The following is an 18,203-nucleotide window of genomic DNA, read 5'->3' as shown; positions in this document are numbered from 1 at the left end:
TTTGCTTGCTGGAGGTGATTTATTTGGAAGAAGAACAGGGTTTTTGGCTTTGTATCATTATTCTAGGGTTGCATTGGCATCGCTAACGAGGCCATCATTTATTGCCCATCCCTAATTGCTCCTTGAGCAGGCGGTGCTGAGCTGCCTTCTTGAGCCGCTGCAGTCCATGTGGTGTAGGTACACCCACAGTGCTGTTAGGGAGGGAGTTCCAGGATTTTGACCCAGCGACAGTGAAGGAACGGTGATATATTTCCAAGTCAGGTTGGTGAGTGACTTCGGGAGGAACTTGTAGATGGTGGTGTTTCCATCTATCCACCGCCTTTGTCCTTCTAGGTGGTAGTGGTCGAGGGTTTGGAAGGTGCTGTTGAAGGAGCCTTGCTGAGTTGCTGCAGTGCATCTTGTAGATGGTACACACTCCTACCAACGCACATCGATAGTTGGGGGAGTGAATGTTTAAGGTGATGGATGGACAGCTTTGTCCTGCATGCAGGCTCGGGGGGTGCTGAATGGCCTCCTCTTATTCCTGTGTAACAGAGACGAAGCAGGTGAGGGAGTTGGGTATTAAGGGCTGAACTTTGCAAAAGGTGCTGAGGGAAAGGGAGGGGAAATGTAATGTTTATTTTGAAAGGGCTTTCTAAGCTGAGCAGAGAGAGAAGCAGGCGGTGGCCTGGGCCTGGCTTTTAACCGAAGGAAGTAATCTCGTCGGATACTTTCTTGTTAGTCTCGAATTTCACCAATGAAGGTTTCTCACCGGCCACTGGCTTGAATACACGAATATGGATGCATTCAGCAGCATTCCCAGCCACAAAAACAACCTAAAAACAATAAGGAGACCAATCGGTTTGCAAAGGAAATTTCTCACAACTGTCCCTCCGACAATGCAGCACACCCTCAGCGCTACGCCTTCGACAGAATGACACTCCCTCCGTATCCCTGACCCTGTGACAGTACAGTGCTGCGTCAGTACAGTAACAACGTTCACTCTGTCTGTAACCTCATCCAGCGCCCACAATCCTCCCCATCTCCATAGCTTCCTCCAGCCTCTGCAATGCTCCCTATCTCTGTAACCTCCTCCAGCCTCTGCAATGCTCCCTATCTCTGTACCCTCCGCCAGCCTCTGCAACCCTCCCTATCTCTGTACCCTCCGCCAGCCTCTGCAACCCTCCCTATCTCTGTAACCTCCTCCAGCCTCTGCAACCCTCCCTATCTCTGTACCCTCCGCCAGCCTCTGCAACCCTCCCTATCTCTGTAACCTCCGCCAGCATCTGCAACCCTCCCTATCTCTGTAACCTCCGCCAGCCTCTACAATCCTCCCTATCTCTGTAAACGCCTCCAGCCCCTACAAACCTCCATATCTCAGTAACCTCTGCCAGCCTCTACAATCCTCCCAATCTCTGTAACCTCCTCCAGCCCCTACAATCCTCCCTATCTCTGTAACCTCCTCCAGCCCCTACAATCCTCCCTATGCCTGTAACCTCCTCCAGCCCCTACAATCCTATCTCTGTAACCTCCTCCAGCCACTACAATCCTCCCTATCTCTGAAACTTTCTCCAACCTCTGCAACCCTCCCTATCTCTGTAACCTCCTCCAGCCCCTACAACCCTCCCTATCTCTGTAACCTCCTCCAGCCCCTACCATGCTCCCTATCTCTGTTACCCCCTCCAGCCCCCACTACACTCCCTATCTCTGTAACTTCCTCCAGCCTCTGCAACCCACTCTATCCCTGTCACATCTTCCAGTCCCTACGCCCCTCCCAATCACTGTAACCTCCTCCAGCCTCTGCAACCCTCCCTATCTCTGTAACCTCCTCCAGCCCCTACAACCCTCCCTATCTCTGTAACCTCCTCCAGCCCCTACAATCCATCCTATCCCTGTAACCTCCTCCAGCCCCTACAACCCTCCGTATCTCTGTAACATCCTCCAGGCACTACCACACTCCCTATCTCTGTAACCTCCTCCAGGCCCTACAATCCTGCCTATCTGTGTAACCTCCTCCAGCCCCTTCAACCCTCCCTATCTCTGTAACCTCCTCCAGCCCCTACAATCCTCCCTATCTGTGTAACCTCCTCCAGCCCCTTCAACCCTCCCTACCTCTCTAACCTCCTGTAGCCCCTAAAACCCTCCCTATCTCTGTAACCTCCTCCAGCCCCTCCATCCTTCCCTATCTCTGTAACCTCTCCAGCCCCTACAATGCTCCCTATCTCTGTAACCTCCTCCAGCCGCCTACAACCCTCCCTATATCTGTAACCTCCTCCAGCCCCTACAACCCTCCCTTTTTATCTATGTAACCTCCTCCAGCCCCTACGTCCCTCCCTATCTCTGTAACCTCCTCCAGCCCCCTACAACCCTCCCTATCTCTGTAACCTCCTCCAGCCCCTACATCCCTCCCTATCTCTGTAACCTCCTCAAGCCCCTACATCCCTCCCTATCTCTGTAACCTCCTCAAGCCCCTACATCGCTCCCTATCTCTGTAACCTCCTCCAGTTCTACAACCCTCCCTATCTCTGTAACGTCCTCCAGCCCCTACAACCCCCCCTATCTCTGTAACCTCCTCCATCCCCTACAACCCTCCCTTTTTATCTATGTAACCTCCTCCAGCCCCTACATCCCTGCCTATCTCTGTAACCTCCTCCAGCCCCCTACAACGCTCCCTATCTCTGTAACCTCCTCCAGCCCCTACATCCCTCCCTATCTCTGTAACCACCTCAAGTCCCTACATCCCTCCCTATCTCTGTAACCTCCTCCAGCCCCTACCACTCTCCCTATCTCTGTAACCTCCTCCAGCACCAATATTCCTCACTTGTCTCTGAGCTCGCACAGTTCTGGTTTCTTGTTAATCCCATGATTTCCCCCAATTTTCTGCCCTAACTTCCCCAGCCTGTACCCTAAGCCCTGGAGATCCCTCCCTGAACCGCTCCATCTTTGTGTCCTAACTTAAGATTTTCCCTAAACCTTTCATCTTTCATGTAGCTACACCGAACGTGTTCCATATTTCTGTAGGTCGCTGTCAAATTTCTGTCTGAGTAACACCCCAAGTAACCTGAGGCATTTTAGTGAGTTCAAATTGCTAGATAACTGCAAGTTATTTCTGTTTTCATACCTTCACGAAGTAATTCATCCCAGCTACAACTTGCGAGCAATGTAAGAGTGCATGAAGAAATTCCACTTTCCTTTTCGACTCCTCTTCAATTCGATCCTTCAACTGGATAGATACGATAACAAATAGAACATTTCAGATTTTCTGAACACCTGCTGAACGCGCAGGATCACCACTGAGGGAGTGCTGCACTGTCAGAGGATCAGTACTGAGGGAGTGCTGCACTATCCGGGCGTCAGAACTGAGGGAGTGCTGCACTGTCAGAAGATCAGTACTGAGGGAGTGCTGCACTGTCAGAGCGTCAGTACAGAGGGAGTGCTGCATGATCGGAGGTTCAGTACTGAGTGAGTACTGCAATGTTGAAGGGTCAGTACTGAGGGAGTGCTGCACTGTCGGAGGGTCAGTACTGAGGGAGAACTGCACTGTTGGAAGTACTATATTGAAGGAGTGCTGCACACTGAGGGTCAGTAATGAGGGAGTGCTGCACTGTCGGAGGGACAGTACTGAGGGAGTGCTGCACTATCTGGGGGTCAGTACTGAGGGAGGGCTGCACTGTCGGAGGGTCAGTAATGTGGGAACGCAGCACTATCCGTGGGTCAGTACTGAGGGAATACCGCACTGTCGGACGGTCAGTACTGAGGGAGTGCTGCACTGTTGGAGGGACAGTAATGAGGGAGTGCTGCACTGTTGGAGAGTCAGGACTGAGGGAGTGCTGCAGTGTCGGAGGGTCAGTACTGAGGGAGTACTGCACTGTCGGAGTGTCAGGACTGAGGGAGTGCTCCACTATCGGAGGGTCAGTACTGAAGGAGTTCTGCACTGCCAGCGGGTCAGTACTGAGGGAGTACTGCACTGTCAGAGAGTCAGGACTGAGGGAGTGCTGCACTGTCGGAGGATCAGTACTGAGCGAGTGCTGCACTATCCAGGGGTCAGTACTAAGGGAGTTCTGCATTGTCAGAGGGTCAGTAATGAGGGAGTGCTGCACTGTCAGAGGGTCAGTACTGAGGGAGCACTGCACTGTCATAGGATCAGTAGTGAGGGAGTGCTTCACTATCCGGGGATCAGTGCTGAGGGAGTGCTGCACTGTTGGAAGGGGAGTACTGAGGGAGTGCTGCACTGTCAGAGGGTCAGTACTGAGGGAGAACTGCACTGTCGGAAGGACTATATTGAAGGAGTGCTGCACACAGAGGGTCAGTACTGAAGGGAGTGCTGCACTGTTGGAGGGTGACTACTGAGGGAACGCTGCATGGTCGGAGGTTCAGTACTGAGTGAGTACTGAAATGTTGAAGGCTCAGTACTGAGGGAGTGCTGCACTGTCAGAGGATCAGTACTGAGGGAGTTCTGCACTATTCAGGGGTCAGGGCTGAGGGAGTGCTGCACTGTCGGAGGGTCAGTGCTGAGGGAGTGCTGCACTGTCGGCGAGTCAGTGTTGAGGGAGTGCTGCACTGTCGGAGTGTCAGGACTGAGGGAACACTGCACTATCCGGGTGTCAGTGCTGAGGGAGTGCTGCACTCTTGGAAGGTGAGTACTGAGGGAGTGCTGCACTGTCAGAACGTGAGTACTTAGGGAGTTATGCATTGTCGGAGGGTCAGTGCTGAGGGAGTGCTGCACACAGAGGGTCAGTACTGAGGGGGTGCTGCACTGTCGGGGGGTCAGTGCTGAGAGAATACTGCACTATCCGGGGGTCAGCACTGAGGGAGTGCTGCACTGTTGGAAGGCGAGTACTGAGGGGGTGCTGCTCTATCCAGGGGTCAGTACTGAGGGAGTGCTGCACTGTCGGAGGGTCAGTAATGTGGGAACGCAGCACTATCCGGGGGTCAGTACTGAGGGACTGCACTATCCGGGCGTCAGTGCTGAGGGAGTGCTGCACTGTCAGAGGGTCAGTACTGAGGGGGTGCTGCACTATCCGGGGGTCAGTGCTGAAGGAGTGCTGAACTGTTGGAAGTGGTGTACTGAGGGCGTTCTGCACTGTCGGAGGGTCTGCACTGAGGGAGTGCTGCACTATCAGAGCATCAGTACTGAGGGAACACGGCACTGTGGGAGGGTCAGTATTGTGGGAGAACTGCACTGTCGGAAGAACTATATTGAAGGAGTGCTACACACAGAGTGTCAGTACTGAAGGAATGCTGCACTCTTGGAGGGTCACTACTAAGGGAACGCTGCATGATCGGAGGTTCAATACTGAGTGACTACTGCAACGTGGAAGGGTCAGTACTGATGGAGTGCTGCACTGTCGGAGGGTCAGTACTGAGGGAGTTCTGCACTGCCTGAGTTTCAGTACTGAGGCACTGCTGCACTGTCAGAGGGTCAGCACTGAGGGAATAATGCACTGTTTCAGGGTCAGCACTGAGGGAGTGCTGCACTGTTGGATGGTCAGTACTGAGGGAGTGCTGCACTGTTAGAGGGTCAATACTGAGGGAGTGCTGCACTGTCGAAGGGTCAGCACTGAGGGAGTGCTGCACTGTCAGAGGGTCACTACTGAGGGAGTGCTGCACTGTCGGAGGGTCAGGACTGATGAAGCGCTGCACTGTCTGGGGGTCAGTACTGAGGGAGTGCTGCACACGGAGAATCACTCCTGAGGGAGTGCTGCACTGCCAGAGGACCAGTACTGAGGGAGTGCTGCACTATCAGAGGGTCAGTACCGAGGGAGCGCTGCATTGTCAGAGGGTCAGTACCGAGGGAGTGCTGCACTGTCTGGGGTCATTACTGAGGGAGTGCTGCATTGTCAGAGAGTCAGTACTGAGGGAGTGCTGAACACACTGAGAGTCACTCCTGAGGGAGTGCTGCACTGTCGGAGGATCAGTACTGAGGGCGTGCTGCACTGTCAGCGGGCAGTACTGAGGGAGTTCTGCATTGTCAGAGGGTCAGTACTGAGGGAGTTCTGCACTATCAGAGGGTCAATATTGGTGTTAAAGCAGCAGTCAGAGCTGTGAGGCTAGAAATGTAATATTAAAATCATCCAAAAGGCCAGACGCATGGCGTCATGTAACACATGGGGAGGTGGTGGAATAGTGGTATTGACACTAGGCTTGTAATCCAGAGAACCAGGGTAATGCTCTGGGCACATGCTGAAATTTGAATCTGGAGTTAAAAGTCTGATGATGACGTAGAAACCATTGTCGATTGTCGTAAAAACCCATCTGGTTCACGAATGCCCTTTAGGGAAGGAAATCTGCTGTCCTTGCATGGTCTGGCCAACATGTGACTCCAGACCCACAGCAATGTGCTCGACTCTTAAATGCCCTCTGAACAAGAGCAATTAGGGATGGGCAATAAATGCTGGCCCAGCACACATTCCATGAACACATTTTTTTAAATGGCACATTAATGAGTTAATTGCAGCCTCGCAAGCAGCTTTCTGCACTCCTGGCTAAAATCCACTGTTTGCCTTATGAGAAAAATGGTGGCTGTTAACACTTCTTCAGGTATCAAGAGTTTTGATGAGTCTGTCTTTGTTATCGTCCCAGCTGGGAGAGTCAGTTTGCCTGTTGGCCATCTAATTTTGTGATAATAATGTGGCCTTCGGGTGTGAGATTACACAAGGATGGGAGTTGGAACTCCTTTTTTCTTGTAGTCTTTGTTAGGACCTTCCAGAACAGATGGCCAATCTTGTGACTCATGTGACCTGTAGCAGCCATCTTGTGGTTCATCAGAAGTCCATTTTAAAACAGCAAAAAGAATAAAGTTTTGATACATACAGTTTTGATTTCTTTTCATGTCTTATTGATGTAACAAGAATCAGATTTATGATTATTTCAGGCTCTGTGCTGCTCATTTAAATGTACTTTCTGTCCCTGTGAGGAGTGCAGGAGATCGACTATGAAATGGGATTGAGTTCCAGTGTTTGAAACCCTTTAGCTCCTCCTGATTTAACAATGAGCTTGAGTGGATATTTCACTGTGTTCTTCAGCTCCCAAGAACATAAGAAACAGGAGCAGGAGTAGGCATTCGACTCCTCAAGCCTGCTCTGCCATTCATGGTCTACATGTGGCACCACACCCACAGCTATGTGCTTGACTTTTAAATGCCCTCTGAACAATGAGGCAATTAGGGGTGGGCAATAAATGCTGGCTAGCCAGCGACACCCACATCACATAAAGGAATAAAAAATATGGCTGATCTGATTGTGACTTTAACTCCACTTCGTTGCCCATCCCCAATAATCCTTGGCTCCCTTATCAATCAATTATCTGCCTAACTCAGTCTTGAATATATTCAATGGCTCAGGCTCCACTTCTCACTGGGGGAGAGAATTCCAAAGAATAACGATCCCCTGAAGGAAGAAATTCCTCCTCTTATCTTTCTTAAATGGGAGAGCCCTTATTTTAATCTGGGTCACCCTTGTCGGTGCAGGAAATGAGAACCTGCGGCGCCTTTCATGTTTGTTCTGTGATAAAATCAGGATCAGTGTAGGAGTAATAACACTGATTATATAATTCACGCATAAGTGTTATATACAACCCAGGTCACCAACAACAGTATAAAACTGCTGGATATGCTGAAGAGTAAAATGATGGATTTCTTTGGTTCTCCATCTCTGGGTCCTTGTGATTCTCTCCACTGCTGCGGACTCAGACTCCCCTGCAGACTTAACTGGTCACTAAAGTATGTCTGACCGTCGGAATATTGAGCAGAAAAATCAGAAAGAAAGGGGGACAAGGGGTTAACATGTTGTCTAACATTTCAAATGTGACCCATATGTGGAAAGTAAAAAAAGCTCATTTTATGGACACAACACCCAGAAACATTATCAATTATATCATCTGTATATCCTGTGTGAAATGCCAGGGGACAGACTCTGAACAACCCAGCACACTCACTGTTCCTAGAACCACATCTTCCATTTTCTCAGTGCAACATTTGCTTTTCAGATTCTCACAACATGTGGCCAGAAATCAAGCAAAGGTAAAAGTGACTGTGAGCCACACAGAAAACAGCAGTTGGGCAAAATCAAAGCAGAGAATAAGACTACACATGGGAATAATGAACAGAAACGTACTTGGGAAACACATCGGAACGGTTCAGCTCAATATGGGATTAGTGAAAATGACCAGGGGTTCGGGCCACTGCCATTCCCACCACATAGTGAGTGACACATTTCGAGAGACCGTGCTTTCACCAGGCGATCACAATCATCACCGAGTTAACTGGAAGAGAAAGAAAAGGAAGGAGATAAATTACTGATCGAAGCAACAGTTTGATACGATCTGTGGTGAAATTTCCAGCTTTGTCGCTGCATCGAATGGCGCAAACCGATTCATTGATCTCGGCAGCGCTTTCCCACAGAGATATGTTTGAAACACAATTATTAATGACTGAATGAAGGTACCATGCTGGTGGGAAAGGGAGAAAATGTGTGTTAAACAGGATATAGTCTTCAGATTGGTGTCTGGGAATGTTTGGGGACAGGGAGGGTGCAGCTGTTTGGCTGACAAACGGTGAGAGCTGAAAGAAGCTGGTGCAAAACGGGAAAAGGCTGAGAGCCATGACTGTGAGCTAAGGTTTCGGATCGGGTTGGAAGACGCAACTGGAGGCTGAGCCAGTGAGTGAGGTTGGGAGGGAGACATGGAAAAGTCTGTGGAGCAGCATGAAGATGAGACAAGAGCCCACATTGCTGATACACTGAAGCAATGGACGAGGACACAGAGGATTCAAGGCAGTGAAAGGAGAGGCTGAGATTCATAAATAACGCCAAGTGGGGCGACTTAAAGCAAAGATCTAGGGTATGTTCGACACAACATACGAAGGCCTTGGGGGTTCAGTTGCGCCAGTACTTCCGGTGCCCTGCCCAGCTGCTGAGAGGTAAAGAGGTGCCCATACTACTGCCAGCCATGGCCAGTCAGCATGGCCCACCAGCCACTGCAGCACCCTGACGGCAACACAGATTGTTACCAGGAGGAGCCGCTGGAAGCAGGGGTGGGTTCGGCATCTCAATGCAAAACTGCATCGGTGCTGCAAACCTGACCTTAACTCAAGGCCCACCCGCCTCTGATTCGGTCTCATTCCAGCGGGACGGGCGTGTGGCTGCCCGCACTGGACGCTGTGCAGCTTCACCGAGGTCTATTTAAAGTGGCTGGGGATCTGGATTCACCGTCTCTTGTCCTCCCTCTCGAGCGGAGGGGGTGCGGGGGTCGGGAGCTGATGAACTGGGAGAGGATCCGCGTGGCCTGTGACCACAAAATTAACCCGCATTCAAACAGCAGCCTTAACACAGCGAGGCAAAGTAAAGGCACATTACAGGATGCGCAAACAGGCCACGTTACCCGCCAAAACGCACCCCTCCCCCCGATTCCCAACTGAAAGGGTTGCAGTTCCCTCTCTCTCTCCGAGTCCAGGCTTGCGAGAGTGGGCGGGGAACCGGCTCAGGTGGGTCCACTGAAGGATGCGGCCATCGGGAAGGCTGCCATCGGATAACGCAGGAAACATGGGCCGAGGGACGCAGGTGGTTTGTTCATGAGGGGGGGGTTGGGGGCGGAATTAAAATGGAGCCCGGCGCAGGAAAGCAGTTCCCGGCCGGTAATCCAGGGAGTAGCCTGGCAGGGGTTGGGGGGCGGGGATGGGTAACGCCGAGCTTCCTCACGACAAACACTAACACAGGTTACCTTCCAATACTGAGGGCGGCCTCCAGTTGTGGAAGGCACAAGAGGGTCGACCGTAACAATAACCCCCCCAACCCGAACAACGCAGGCGGTGCAGGGGGAACGGGGAAAAGGCAGGGCAATGGCACCAGGTCATGATGCTCCTTTGGAGAGCGAGCGCAGGCACGATGGGCCGAACGGCCTCCTTCTGTGCCCTGAAGGTTCTGGTGACCCGGGGAATGTTGTAGGACGTGCGAGGCCAGGATTGTCGTGAGGAAGGAGCCAGGGGCGTATCCGGCTATCGACTTGAAAGCCAGTTTATTGACCCTATTTACAGCGTTTACGTCGCGAGTGACCCGGGCAGGCACATCCCCCCCCCCCCCACCCAACCCCCACCCCAGGGCTGCCCAATTCCCCGTCCCTACGGAGACCTGGTACACGACTGCCTGGTATCAATGTCACACCGTCATGTGACCCAAAGATCGACATATCCATTCTGTTGACCCTTTATACCACAGGGAAGGACAGGTTAAAAATCCAGTGGATGGAAATAGATTTGGAGCCAGGGGAAAAAGGGCGGAATGTGGCTTCGGCGGCCATTGGCTCTGTTGATGAAAAGAAAATGAAATGTTCAGCCAGCAAGCAACACTCATCTTAGTTGCCTTTAAAATTGTCCCGATGTGAGTAATAAAGGATAAATGTCTCAGGTGCCCAAAAACTGGAATAAAACTCCTTCTGCTCTGATTTGGCGCTCTTTCCTCGTCGCGCTGCGCACGCGCAAGAACGTCTCTCGCATTAACCGAAATAACGGCAGAATTTGTTTGAATTTATGCGCAAGCGCAATGTAGCCAACATTCTGCTCATTGAGCGTGATGACGTAAACACAGACTGCCTCCAACAATGAGCTACTTCTGCGCCCGCACAAGCGGGACGATGTCACCACGTTCCCCTACAGGTATGGTCACGTGAGAAGGCAGAGAAACGCACTTTGCGCTAAGGCACCCCTGAGCCCCAATGTGCTGGCGGGCAGCTCGAGGGGAAACAGCCCGTGACCCGGAGCCTCTCCTGCCACAGGGCAATAAGGGCGGGCACTTCGCATGCGGCTCTCCGTCTTGGCTCCCACAGGCGACATGCTATGCGCACTTGGGTTCCTTTCACCACGTGTGACCCGCTGTGGGCACGCACTACCATTTCGTCACGTGTGACCAACTCTGCGCAGAAACCGCCGTTCCATCACGTGTGACCAGCTCTGCGCACGCACCGCCGTTCCGTCACGTGAGCCGCTCCACACGTATTGGCGTTCCGTCACCTGACTCGGTCTGCGCACGAAGCGCCTTTCCGTCACGTGTGACCCGCTCTGCGCACGCATCGCTGTGCTGTCACGTGCGACCACTACGAACGCTTCGCCGTTGTCATGTGACCCGCTCTGCGCACGCATCGCCTTTCGGTCACGTGTGACCCGCTTTGCGTACACAACGCCGTTCCGAAACATGTGACCAACTCTGCGCACGCATCCCTTTTCGTTCACGTGTGACCCGCTGTGCGCACGATCGCCGTTCCGACACGTGTGTCACACTCCAGTGGCGGCTTCGACCTGAGTCTGAGATTAAGCCGGTCTGTCCACAACGTTGGTGTCACGAGATGAGCTTCCGACCTCATATTCCTGCCCTCACTATCACCGCCTATTTCCACCTCCAGGCCAACGCTGACTTTGGCCCCATCTCAGCTGATCTACTGCTGAAACCCTCACTCATCCCTGAGGGAGACAGAGGCCAATTAGTTCAAAGTCTGGACACCTCCAGAACTGGTGGACCAGCCGTGGAACCTTCACGCCCACCCCAACCCCCGCCAGCACCCAGGCAGTGGGAGGAACGCAGGTTAATGCAAATCCCCCCCACCGGATCCTTTAGACCCTCCATTAAGCCCCAGCCCCAAATCAAAAAGAATCAACAAGTAAAAGCTTCAGGATTCTTTTATTGAATGCTGTACGATGCAATTGCAGTTGAATACCTCAATCACTGGTATGGGGTTTTTCAGGGGAGTTCGCTGTACCACTTGTCCTGTTTAGATCTTCAAATGCCCTTCAGTAATTTGTGTTCCTTTGGGGACTAAAACACCTTTGTGCACAGCAAGATTCCATGAGCATATCATTAGGCTTTTGCTTGCTGGAGGTGATTTATTTGGAAGAGGAACAGGGTTTCTGGCTTTGTATCATTCATTCTCGGGGTTGCATTGGCAACGCTGACGAGGCCAACATTTATTGCCCATCCCTAATTGCCCCATGAGAAGGTGGTGGTGAGCTGCCTTCTTGAGCCGCTGCAGTCCATGTGGTGTAGGTACACCCACAGTGCTGTTAGGGAGGGAGTTCCAGGATTTTGACCCAGCGACAGTGAAGGAACGGTGATATATTTCCAAGTCAGGTTGGTGAGTGACTTGGGGAGGAACTTGTAGGTGGTGGTGTTTCCATCTATCCACCGCCTTTGTCCTTCTAGGTGGTAGTGGTCGAGGGTTTGGAAGGTGCTGTTGAAGGAGCCTTGCTGAGTTGCTGCAGTGCATCTTGTAGATGGTACACACTCCTGCCAACGCACGTCGATAGTTGGGGGAGTGAATGTTTAAGGTGATGGATGGACAGCTTTGTCCTGCATGCAGGCTCGGGGGGTGCTGAATGGCCTCCTCTTATTCCTGTGTAACAGAGACGAAGCAGGTGAGGGAGTTGGGTATTAAGGGCTGAAGTTTGTGAAAGGTGCTGAGGGAAAGGGAGGGGAAATGTAATGTTTATTTTGAAAGGGCTTTCTAAGATGAGCAGAGAGAGAGAAGCAGGCGGTGGCCTGGGCCTGGCTTTTAAACGATATAAGTAATCTCGTCGGATAGTTTCTTGTTAGTCTCGATTTTCACCAGTGAAGGTTTCTGACCGAACATTGGCTTGATTACAAGAATGTGGATGCATTCAGCAGCATTCCCAGCCACATAAACAACCTAAAAACAAAAAGGAGACCAATCGGTTTGCAAAGGACATTTCTCACAACGTTCCCTCCAACAATGCAGCACACCCTCAGCGCTACGCCTTCGACAGAATGACACTCCCTCCGCATTCCTGACCCTGTGACAGTGCAGTGCTGCGTCAGTACAGGAACAACGTTCACTCTGTCTGTAACCTCATGCAGTGCCCACAAACCTCCCCATCTCCATAGCTTCTTCCAGCCTCTGCAATCTTCCCTATCTCTGTAACCTCCTCCAGCCTCTGCAATGCTCCCTATCTCTGTAACCTCCGCTAGCCTCTGCAACCCCCCCTATTTCTGTAACCTCCACCAGCCTCTGCAACCCTCCCTATCTCTGTAACTTCCGCCAGCCTCTGCAATCCTCCCTATCTCTGTAAAATTCTCCAGCACCTACAAACCTCCATATCTCTGTAACCTCCGCCAGCACCTACAATCCTCCCTATCTCTGTAACCTCCTCCAGCCACTACAATCCTCCCTATCTCTGTAACCTCCTCCAGCCCCTACAATCCTCCCTATCTCTGTAACCTCCTCCAGCCCCTTCAATGCTCCCTATCTCTGTAACCTCCTCCAGCCCCTACAATCCTCCCCATCTCTGAAATTTCCTCCAGCCTCTGCAACACTCCCTATCTCTGTAACCTCCTCCAGCCCCTACAACTCTCCCTATCTCTGTAACCTCCTCCAGCCCCTACTATGCTCCCTATCTCTGTTACCCCCTCCAGCCCTCACTACACTCCCTATCTCTGTAACCTCCTCCAGCCTCTGCAACCCACTCTATCCCTGTCACATCTTCCAGTCCCTACGCCCCTCCCAATCACTGTAACCTCCTCCAGCCTCTGCAACCATCCCTATCTCTGTAAACTCCTCCAGCCCCTACAATCCTTCCTTTCTCTGTAATCTCCTCCAGCCCCTATAACCCTCCCTATCTCTGTAACCTCCTCCAGGTCCTACCACACTCCCTATCTCTGTAACCTATTCCAGCCCCTACAACCCTCCCTATCTCTGTAACCTCCTCCAGCCCCTACAATCCTTCCTATCTCTGTAACCTCCTCCAGCCCCTACAACCCTCCCTAACTCTGTAATCTCCTCCAGGCCCTACCACACTCTATCTCTGTAACCCCCTCCAGGCTCTACCACACTCCCTATCTCTGTAACCTCCTCCAGCCCCCACAACACTCCCTATCTCTGTAACCTCCTCCAGCTCCTACAACCCTCACTATCTCTGTAACCTCCTCCAGCCCCTACAATGCTCCCTATCTGTGTAAGCTCCTCCAGCCCCTGCAACCCTCCCTATCTCTGTAACCTCCTCCAGCCCCTACAATGCTCCCTATCTCTGTAACCTCCTCCAGCCCGCTACAACCCTCCCTTTTTATCTATGTAACCTCCTCCAGCCCCTACATCCCTCCCTATCTCTGTAACCTCCTCCAGTTCTACAACCCTCCCTATCTCTGTAACCTCCTCCAGCCCCTTCAACCGTCCCTATCTCTCTAACCTCCTCCAGCCCCTACATCCCTCCCTATCTCTGTAACCTCTCGAGCCCATTCATCCCTTCCTATCTCTGTAACCTCCTCCAGCCCCTACCACCCTCCCTATCTCTGTAACCTCCTGCAGCCCCTAAAACCCTCCCTATCTCTGTAACCTCCTCCAGCCCCTCCATCCTTCCTTATCTCTGTAACCTCTCCAGCCCCTACAACGCTCTCTATCTCTGTAACCTCCTCCAGCCACTACATCCCTCCCTATCTCTGTAACCTACTCCAGCCCCTACAACCCTCCCTATCTCTGTAACCTCCTCCAGCCCCCTACAACCCTCCCTATCTCTGTAACCTCCTCCAGCCTCTACAACCCTCCCTTTTTATCTATGTAACCTCCTCCAGCCCCTACATCCCTCCCTATCTCTGTAACCTTCTCCAGTTCTACAACCCTCCCTATCTCTGTAACGTCCTCCAGCCCCTACATCCCTCCCTATCTCTGTAACCTCCTCCAGATCTACAACCCTCCCTATCTCTGTTACACCCTCCAGCCCCCACAACACTCCCAATCTCTGTAACCTCCTCCAGCTCCTACAACCCTCGCTATCTCTGTAACCTCCTCCAGCCCGTACCATGCTCCCTATCTGTGTAAGCTCCTCCAGCCCCTGCAACCCTCCCTATCTCTGTAACCTCCTCCAGCCCCTACAATGCTCCCTATCTCTGTAACCTCGTCCAGCCCCTACATCCCTCCCTATCTCTGTAACCTCCTCCAGCCCGCTACAACCCTCCCTTTTTATCTATGTAACCTCCTCCAGCCCCTACATCCCTCCCTATCTCTGTAACCTCCTCCAGTTCTACAACCCTCCCTATCTGTGTAACCTCCTCCAGCCCCTTCAACCGTCCCTATCTCTCTAACCTCCTCCAGCCCCTACTACCCTCCCTATCTCTGTAACCTCTCGAGCCCATTCATCCCTTCCTATCTCTGTAACCTCCTCCAGCCCCTACCACCCTCCCTATCTCTGTAACCTCCTGCAGCCCCTAAAACCCTCCCTATCTCTGTAACCTCCTCCAGCACCTCCATCCTTCCTTATCTCTGTGACCTCTCCAGCCCCTACAATGCTCCCTATCTCTGTAAACTCCTCCAGCCACTACATCCCTCCCTATCTCTGTAACCTCCTCCAGCCCCGACAACCCTCCCTATCTCTGTAACCTCCTCCAGCCCCCTACAACCCTCCATCTCTGTAACCTCCTCTAGCCTCTACAACCCTCCCTTTTTATCTATGTAACCTCCTACAGCCCCTACATCCCTCCCTATCACTGTAACCTCCTCCAGCCCTTACATCCCTCCCTATCTCTGTAACCTCCTCAAGCCCCTACAATCCTCCCTATCTCTGAAATTTCCTCCAGCCTCTGCAACCCTAGGTCTGTAACCTCCTCCAGCCCCTACAACCCTCGCTATCGCTGTAACCTCATCCAGCCAATACAATCCTCCCTATCTGTGTAAGCTCCCCCAGCCCCTGCAACCCTCCCTATCTCTGTAACCTCCTCCAGCTCCTCCATCCTTCCTTATCTCTGTAACCTCTCCAGCCCCTACAACGCTCCCTATCTCTGTAACCTCCTCCAGCCCCTACATCCCTCCCTATCTCTGTAACCTCCTCCAGCCCCTACAACCCGCCCTATCTCTGTAACCTCCTCCAGCCCCCTACAACCCTCCCTATCTCTGTAACCTCCTCCAGTTCTACAACCCTCCCTATCTCTCTAACCTCCTCCAGCCCCTACATCCCTCCATATCTCTGTAACCTCCTCCAGCCCCCTACAACCCTCCCTTTCTCTGTAACCTCCTCCAGCCTCTACAACCCTCCCTTTTTATCTATGTAACCTCCTCCAGCCCCTACATCCCTCCCTATCTCTGTAACCTCCACCAGTTCTACAACGCTCCCTATCTCTGTAACCTCCTCCAGCCCCTACAACCCTCCCTATCTCTGTAACCTCTCGAGCCCATACATCCCTACCTATCTCTGTAACCTCCTCCAGCCCCTTAAACCCTCTGTATCTCTGTAACCTCCTCCAGCCCCTCCATCCTTCCCTATCTCTCTAACCTCTCCAGTCCCTTCAACGCTCCCTATCTATGTAACCTCCTCCAGCCCCTACATCCCTCCCTATCTCTGTAACCTCGTCCAGCACCTACAACCCTCCCTATCTGTAACCACCTCCAGCCCCCTACAACCCTCCCTATCTCTGTAACCTCCTCTAGCCCCTACAACACTCCCTTTTTATCTATGTAACCTCCTCCAGCCCTACATCCCTCCCTATCTCTGTAACCTCCTCCAGCCCCTACATCCCTCCCTATCTCTGTAACCTCCTCCAGCCCCTACAACCCTCCCTATCTCTGTAAACTCCTTCAGTTCTACAACCCTCCCTATCTGTGTAACCTCCTCCAGCCCCTTCACCGTCCCTATCTCTGTAACCTCCTCCAGCCCCTACTACCCTCCCTATCTCTGTAACCTCTCGAGCCCATACATCCCTTCCTATCTCTGTAACCTCCTCCAGCCACTCCATCCTTCCTTATCTCTGTAACCTCTCCAGCCCCTACAACGCTCCCTATCTCTGTAACCTCCTCCAGCCACTACATCGCTCCCTATCTCTGTAACCTCCTCCAGCCCCTACAACCCTACCTATCTCTGTAACCTCCTCCAGCCCCCTACAACCCTCCATATCTCTGTAACCTCCTCCAGCCTCTACAACCCTCCCTTTTTATCTATGTAACCTCCTCCAGCCCCTACATCCCTCCCTATCTCTGTAACCTCCTCCAGTTCTACAACCCTCCCTATCTCTGTAACGTCCTCCAGCCCCTACAACCCTCCCTTTTTATCTATGTAACCTCCTCCAGCCCCTACATCCCTCCCTATCTCTGCAACCTCCTCAAGCCCCTACAATCCTCCCTATCTCTGAAATTTCCTCCAGCCTCTCCCACCCTATCTCTGTAACCTCCTCCAGCCCCTACAACCCTCCCTATCTCTGTAACCTCCTCCAGCCCCTACAACTCACCCTATCTCTGTAACCTCCTCCAGCCCCTACCATGTTCCCTGTCTCTGTAACCTCCTCCAGCCGCTACTATGCTCCCTATCTCTGTTACACCCTCCAGCACCCACTACACTCCCTATCTCTGTAATTTCCTCCAGCCTCTGCAACCCACTCTATCCCTGTCACATATTCCAGTCCCTACGCCCCTCCCAATCACTGTAACCTCCTCCAGGCTCTGCAACCATCCCTATCTCTGTAAACTCCTCCAGCCCCTACAATCCTTCCTATCTCTGTAACCACCTCCAGGCCCTACCACACTCCCTATCTCTGTAACCTCCTCCAGGCCCTACCACATTCCCTATCTCTGTAACCACCTCCAGGCCCTACCACACTCCCTATCTCTGTAACTTCCTTCAGACCATACAACCCTCCCTATCTCTGTTACACCCTCCAGCCCCCACAACACTCCCTATCTCTGTAACCTCTTCCAGCTCCTACAACCCTCGCTTTCTCTGTAACCTCCTCCAGCCCCTACCACCCTCCCTATCTCTGTAACCTCCTCCAGCCCCTAAAACCCTCCCTATCTCTGTAACCTCCTCCAGCCCCTCCATCCTTCCTTATCTCTGTAACCTCTCCAGCCCCTACAACGCTCCCTATCTCTGTAACCTCCTCCAGCCCCTACATTCCTCCCTATCACTGTAACCTCCTCCAGCCCCTACAACCCTCCCTATCTCTGTAACCTCCTCCAGCCCCCTACAAGCCTCCCTATCTCTGTAACCTCCTCCAGCCTCGACAACCCTCCCTTTTTATCGATGTAACCTCCTCCAGCACCTACATCCCTCCCTATCTCTGTAACCTCCTCCAGTTCTACAACCCTCCCTATCTCTGTAACCTCCTCCAGCCCCTACAACCCTCCCTATCTCTGTAACCTCCTCCAGCCCCTACAACCCTCCCTTTTTATCTATGTAACGTCCTCCAGCCCCTACATCCCTCCCTATCTCTGTAACCTCCTCAAGCCCCTACATCCCTCCCTATCTCTGT

General features: G+C 52.4%; 1 protein-coding gene across 2 annotated transcripts in view; it reads right to left on the bottom strand.

Moving 5' to 3' along the window:
• Positions 1 to 500: 500 nt before the first annotated feature.
• LOC144673331 (cystatin-A-like) overlaps positions 501 to 18,203 on the bottom strand; it is a 33,551-nt gene continuing 15,848 nt past the window's right edge. The window contains exons 2-3 of one of the 2 annotated variants that reach the window (XM_078535224.1): positions 3,101 to 3,202; positions 501 to 815 (exon numbers count right to left, since the gene is read on the bottom strand). In XM_078535224.1, the coding sequence (XP_078391350.1) occupies positions 681 to 815; positions 3,101 to 3,202 (237 nt within the window). In that variant the 3' untranslated portion in view covers positions 501 to 680. Of the gene's footprint in view, positions 816 to 3,100; positions 3,203 to 11,626; positions 12,649 to 18,203 lie in introns of those variants that run through there. The other variant, XM_078535225.1, reaches the window with a different exon arrangement.

Source organism: Cetorhinus maximus, unplaced genomic scaffold (genome assembly GCF_964194155.1).
Source record: "Cetorhinus maximus unplaced genomic scaffold, sCetMax3.hap1.1 HAP1_SCAFFOLD_343, whole genome shotgun sequence".
Lineage (NCBI taxonomy): Eukaryota > Metazoa > Chordata > Chondrichthyes > Lamniformes > Cetorhinidae > Cetorhinus > Cetorhinus maximus.
The sequence above is the reverse complement of the archived record's forward strand: the minus strand, read 5'-3'. Positions and strand labels throughout refer to the sequence as shown.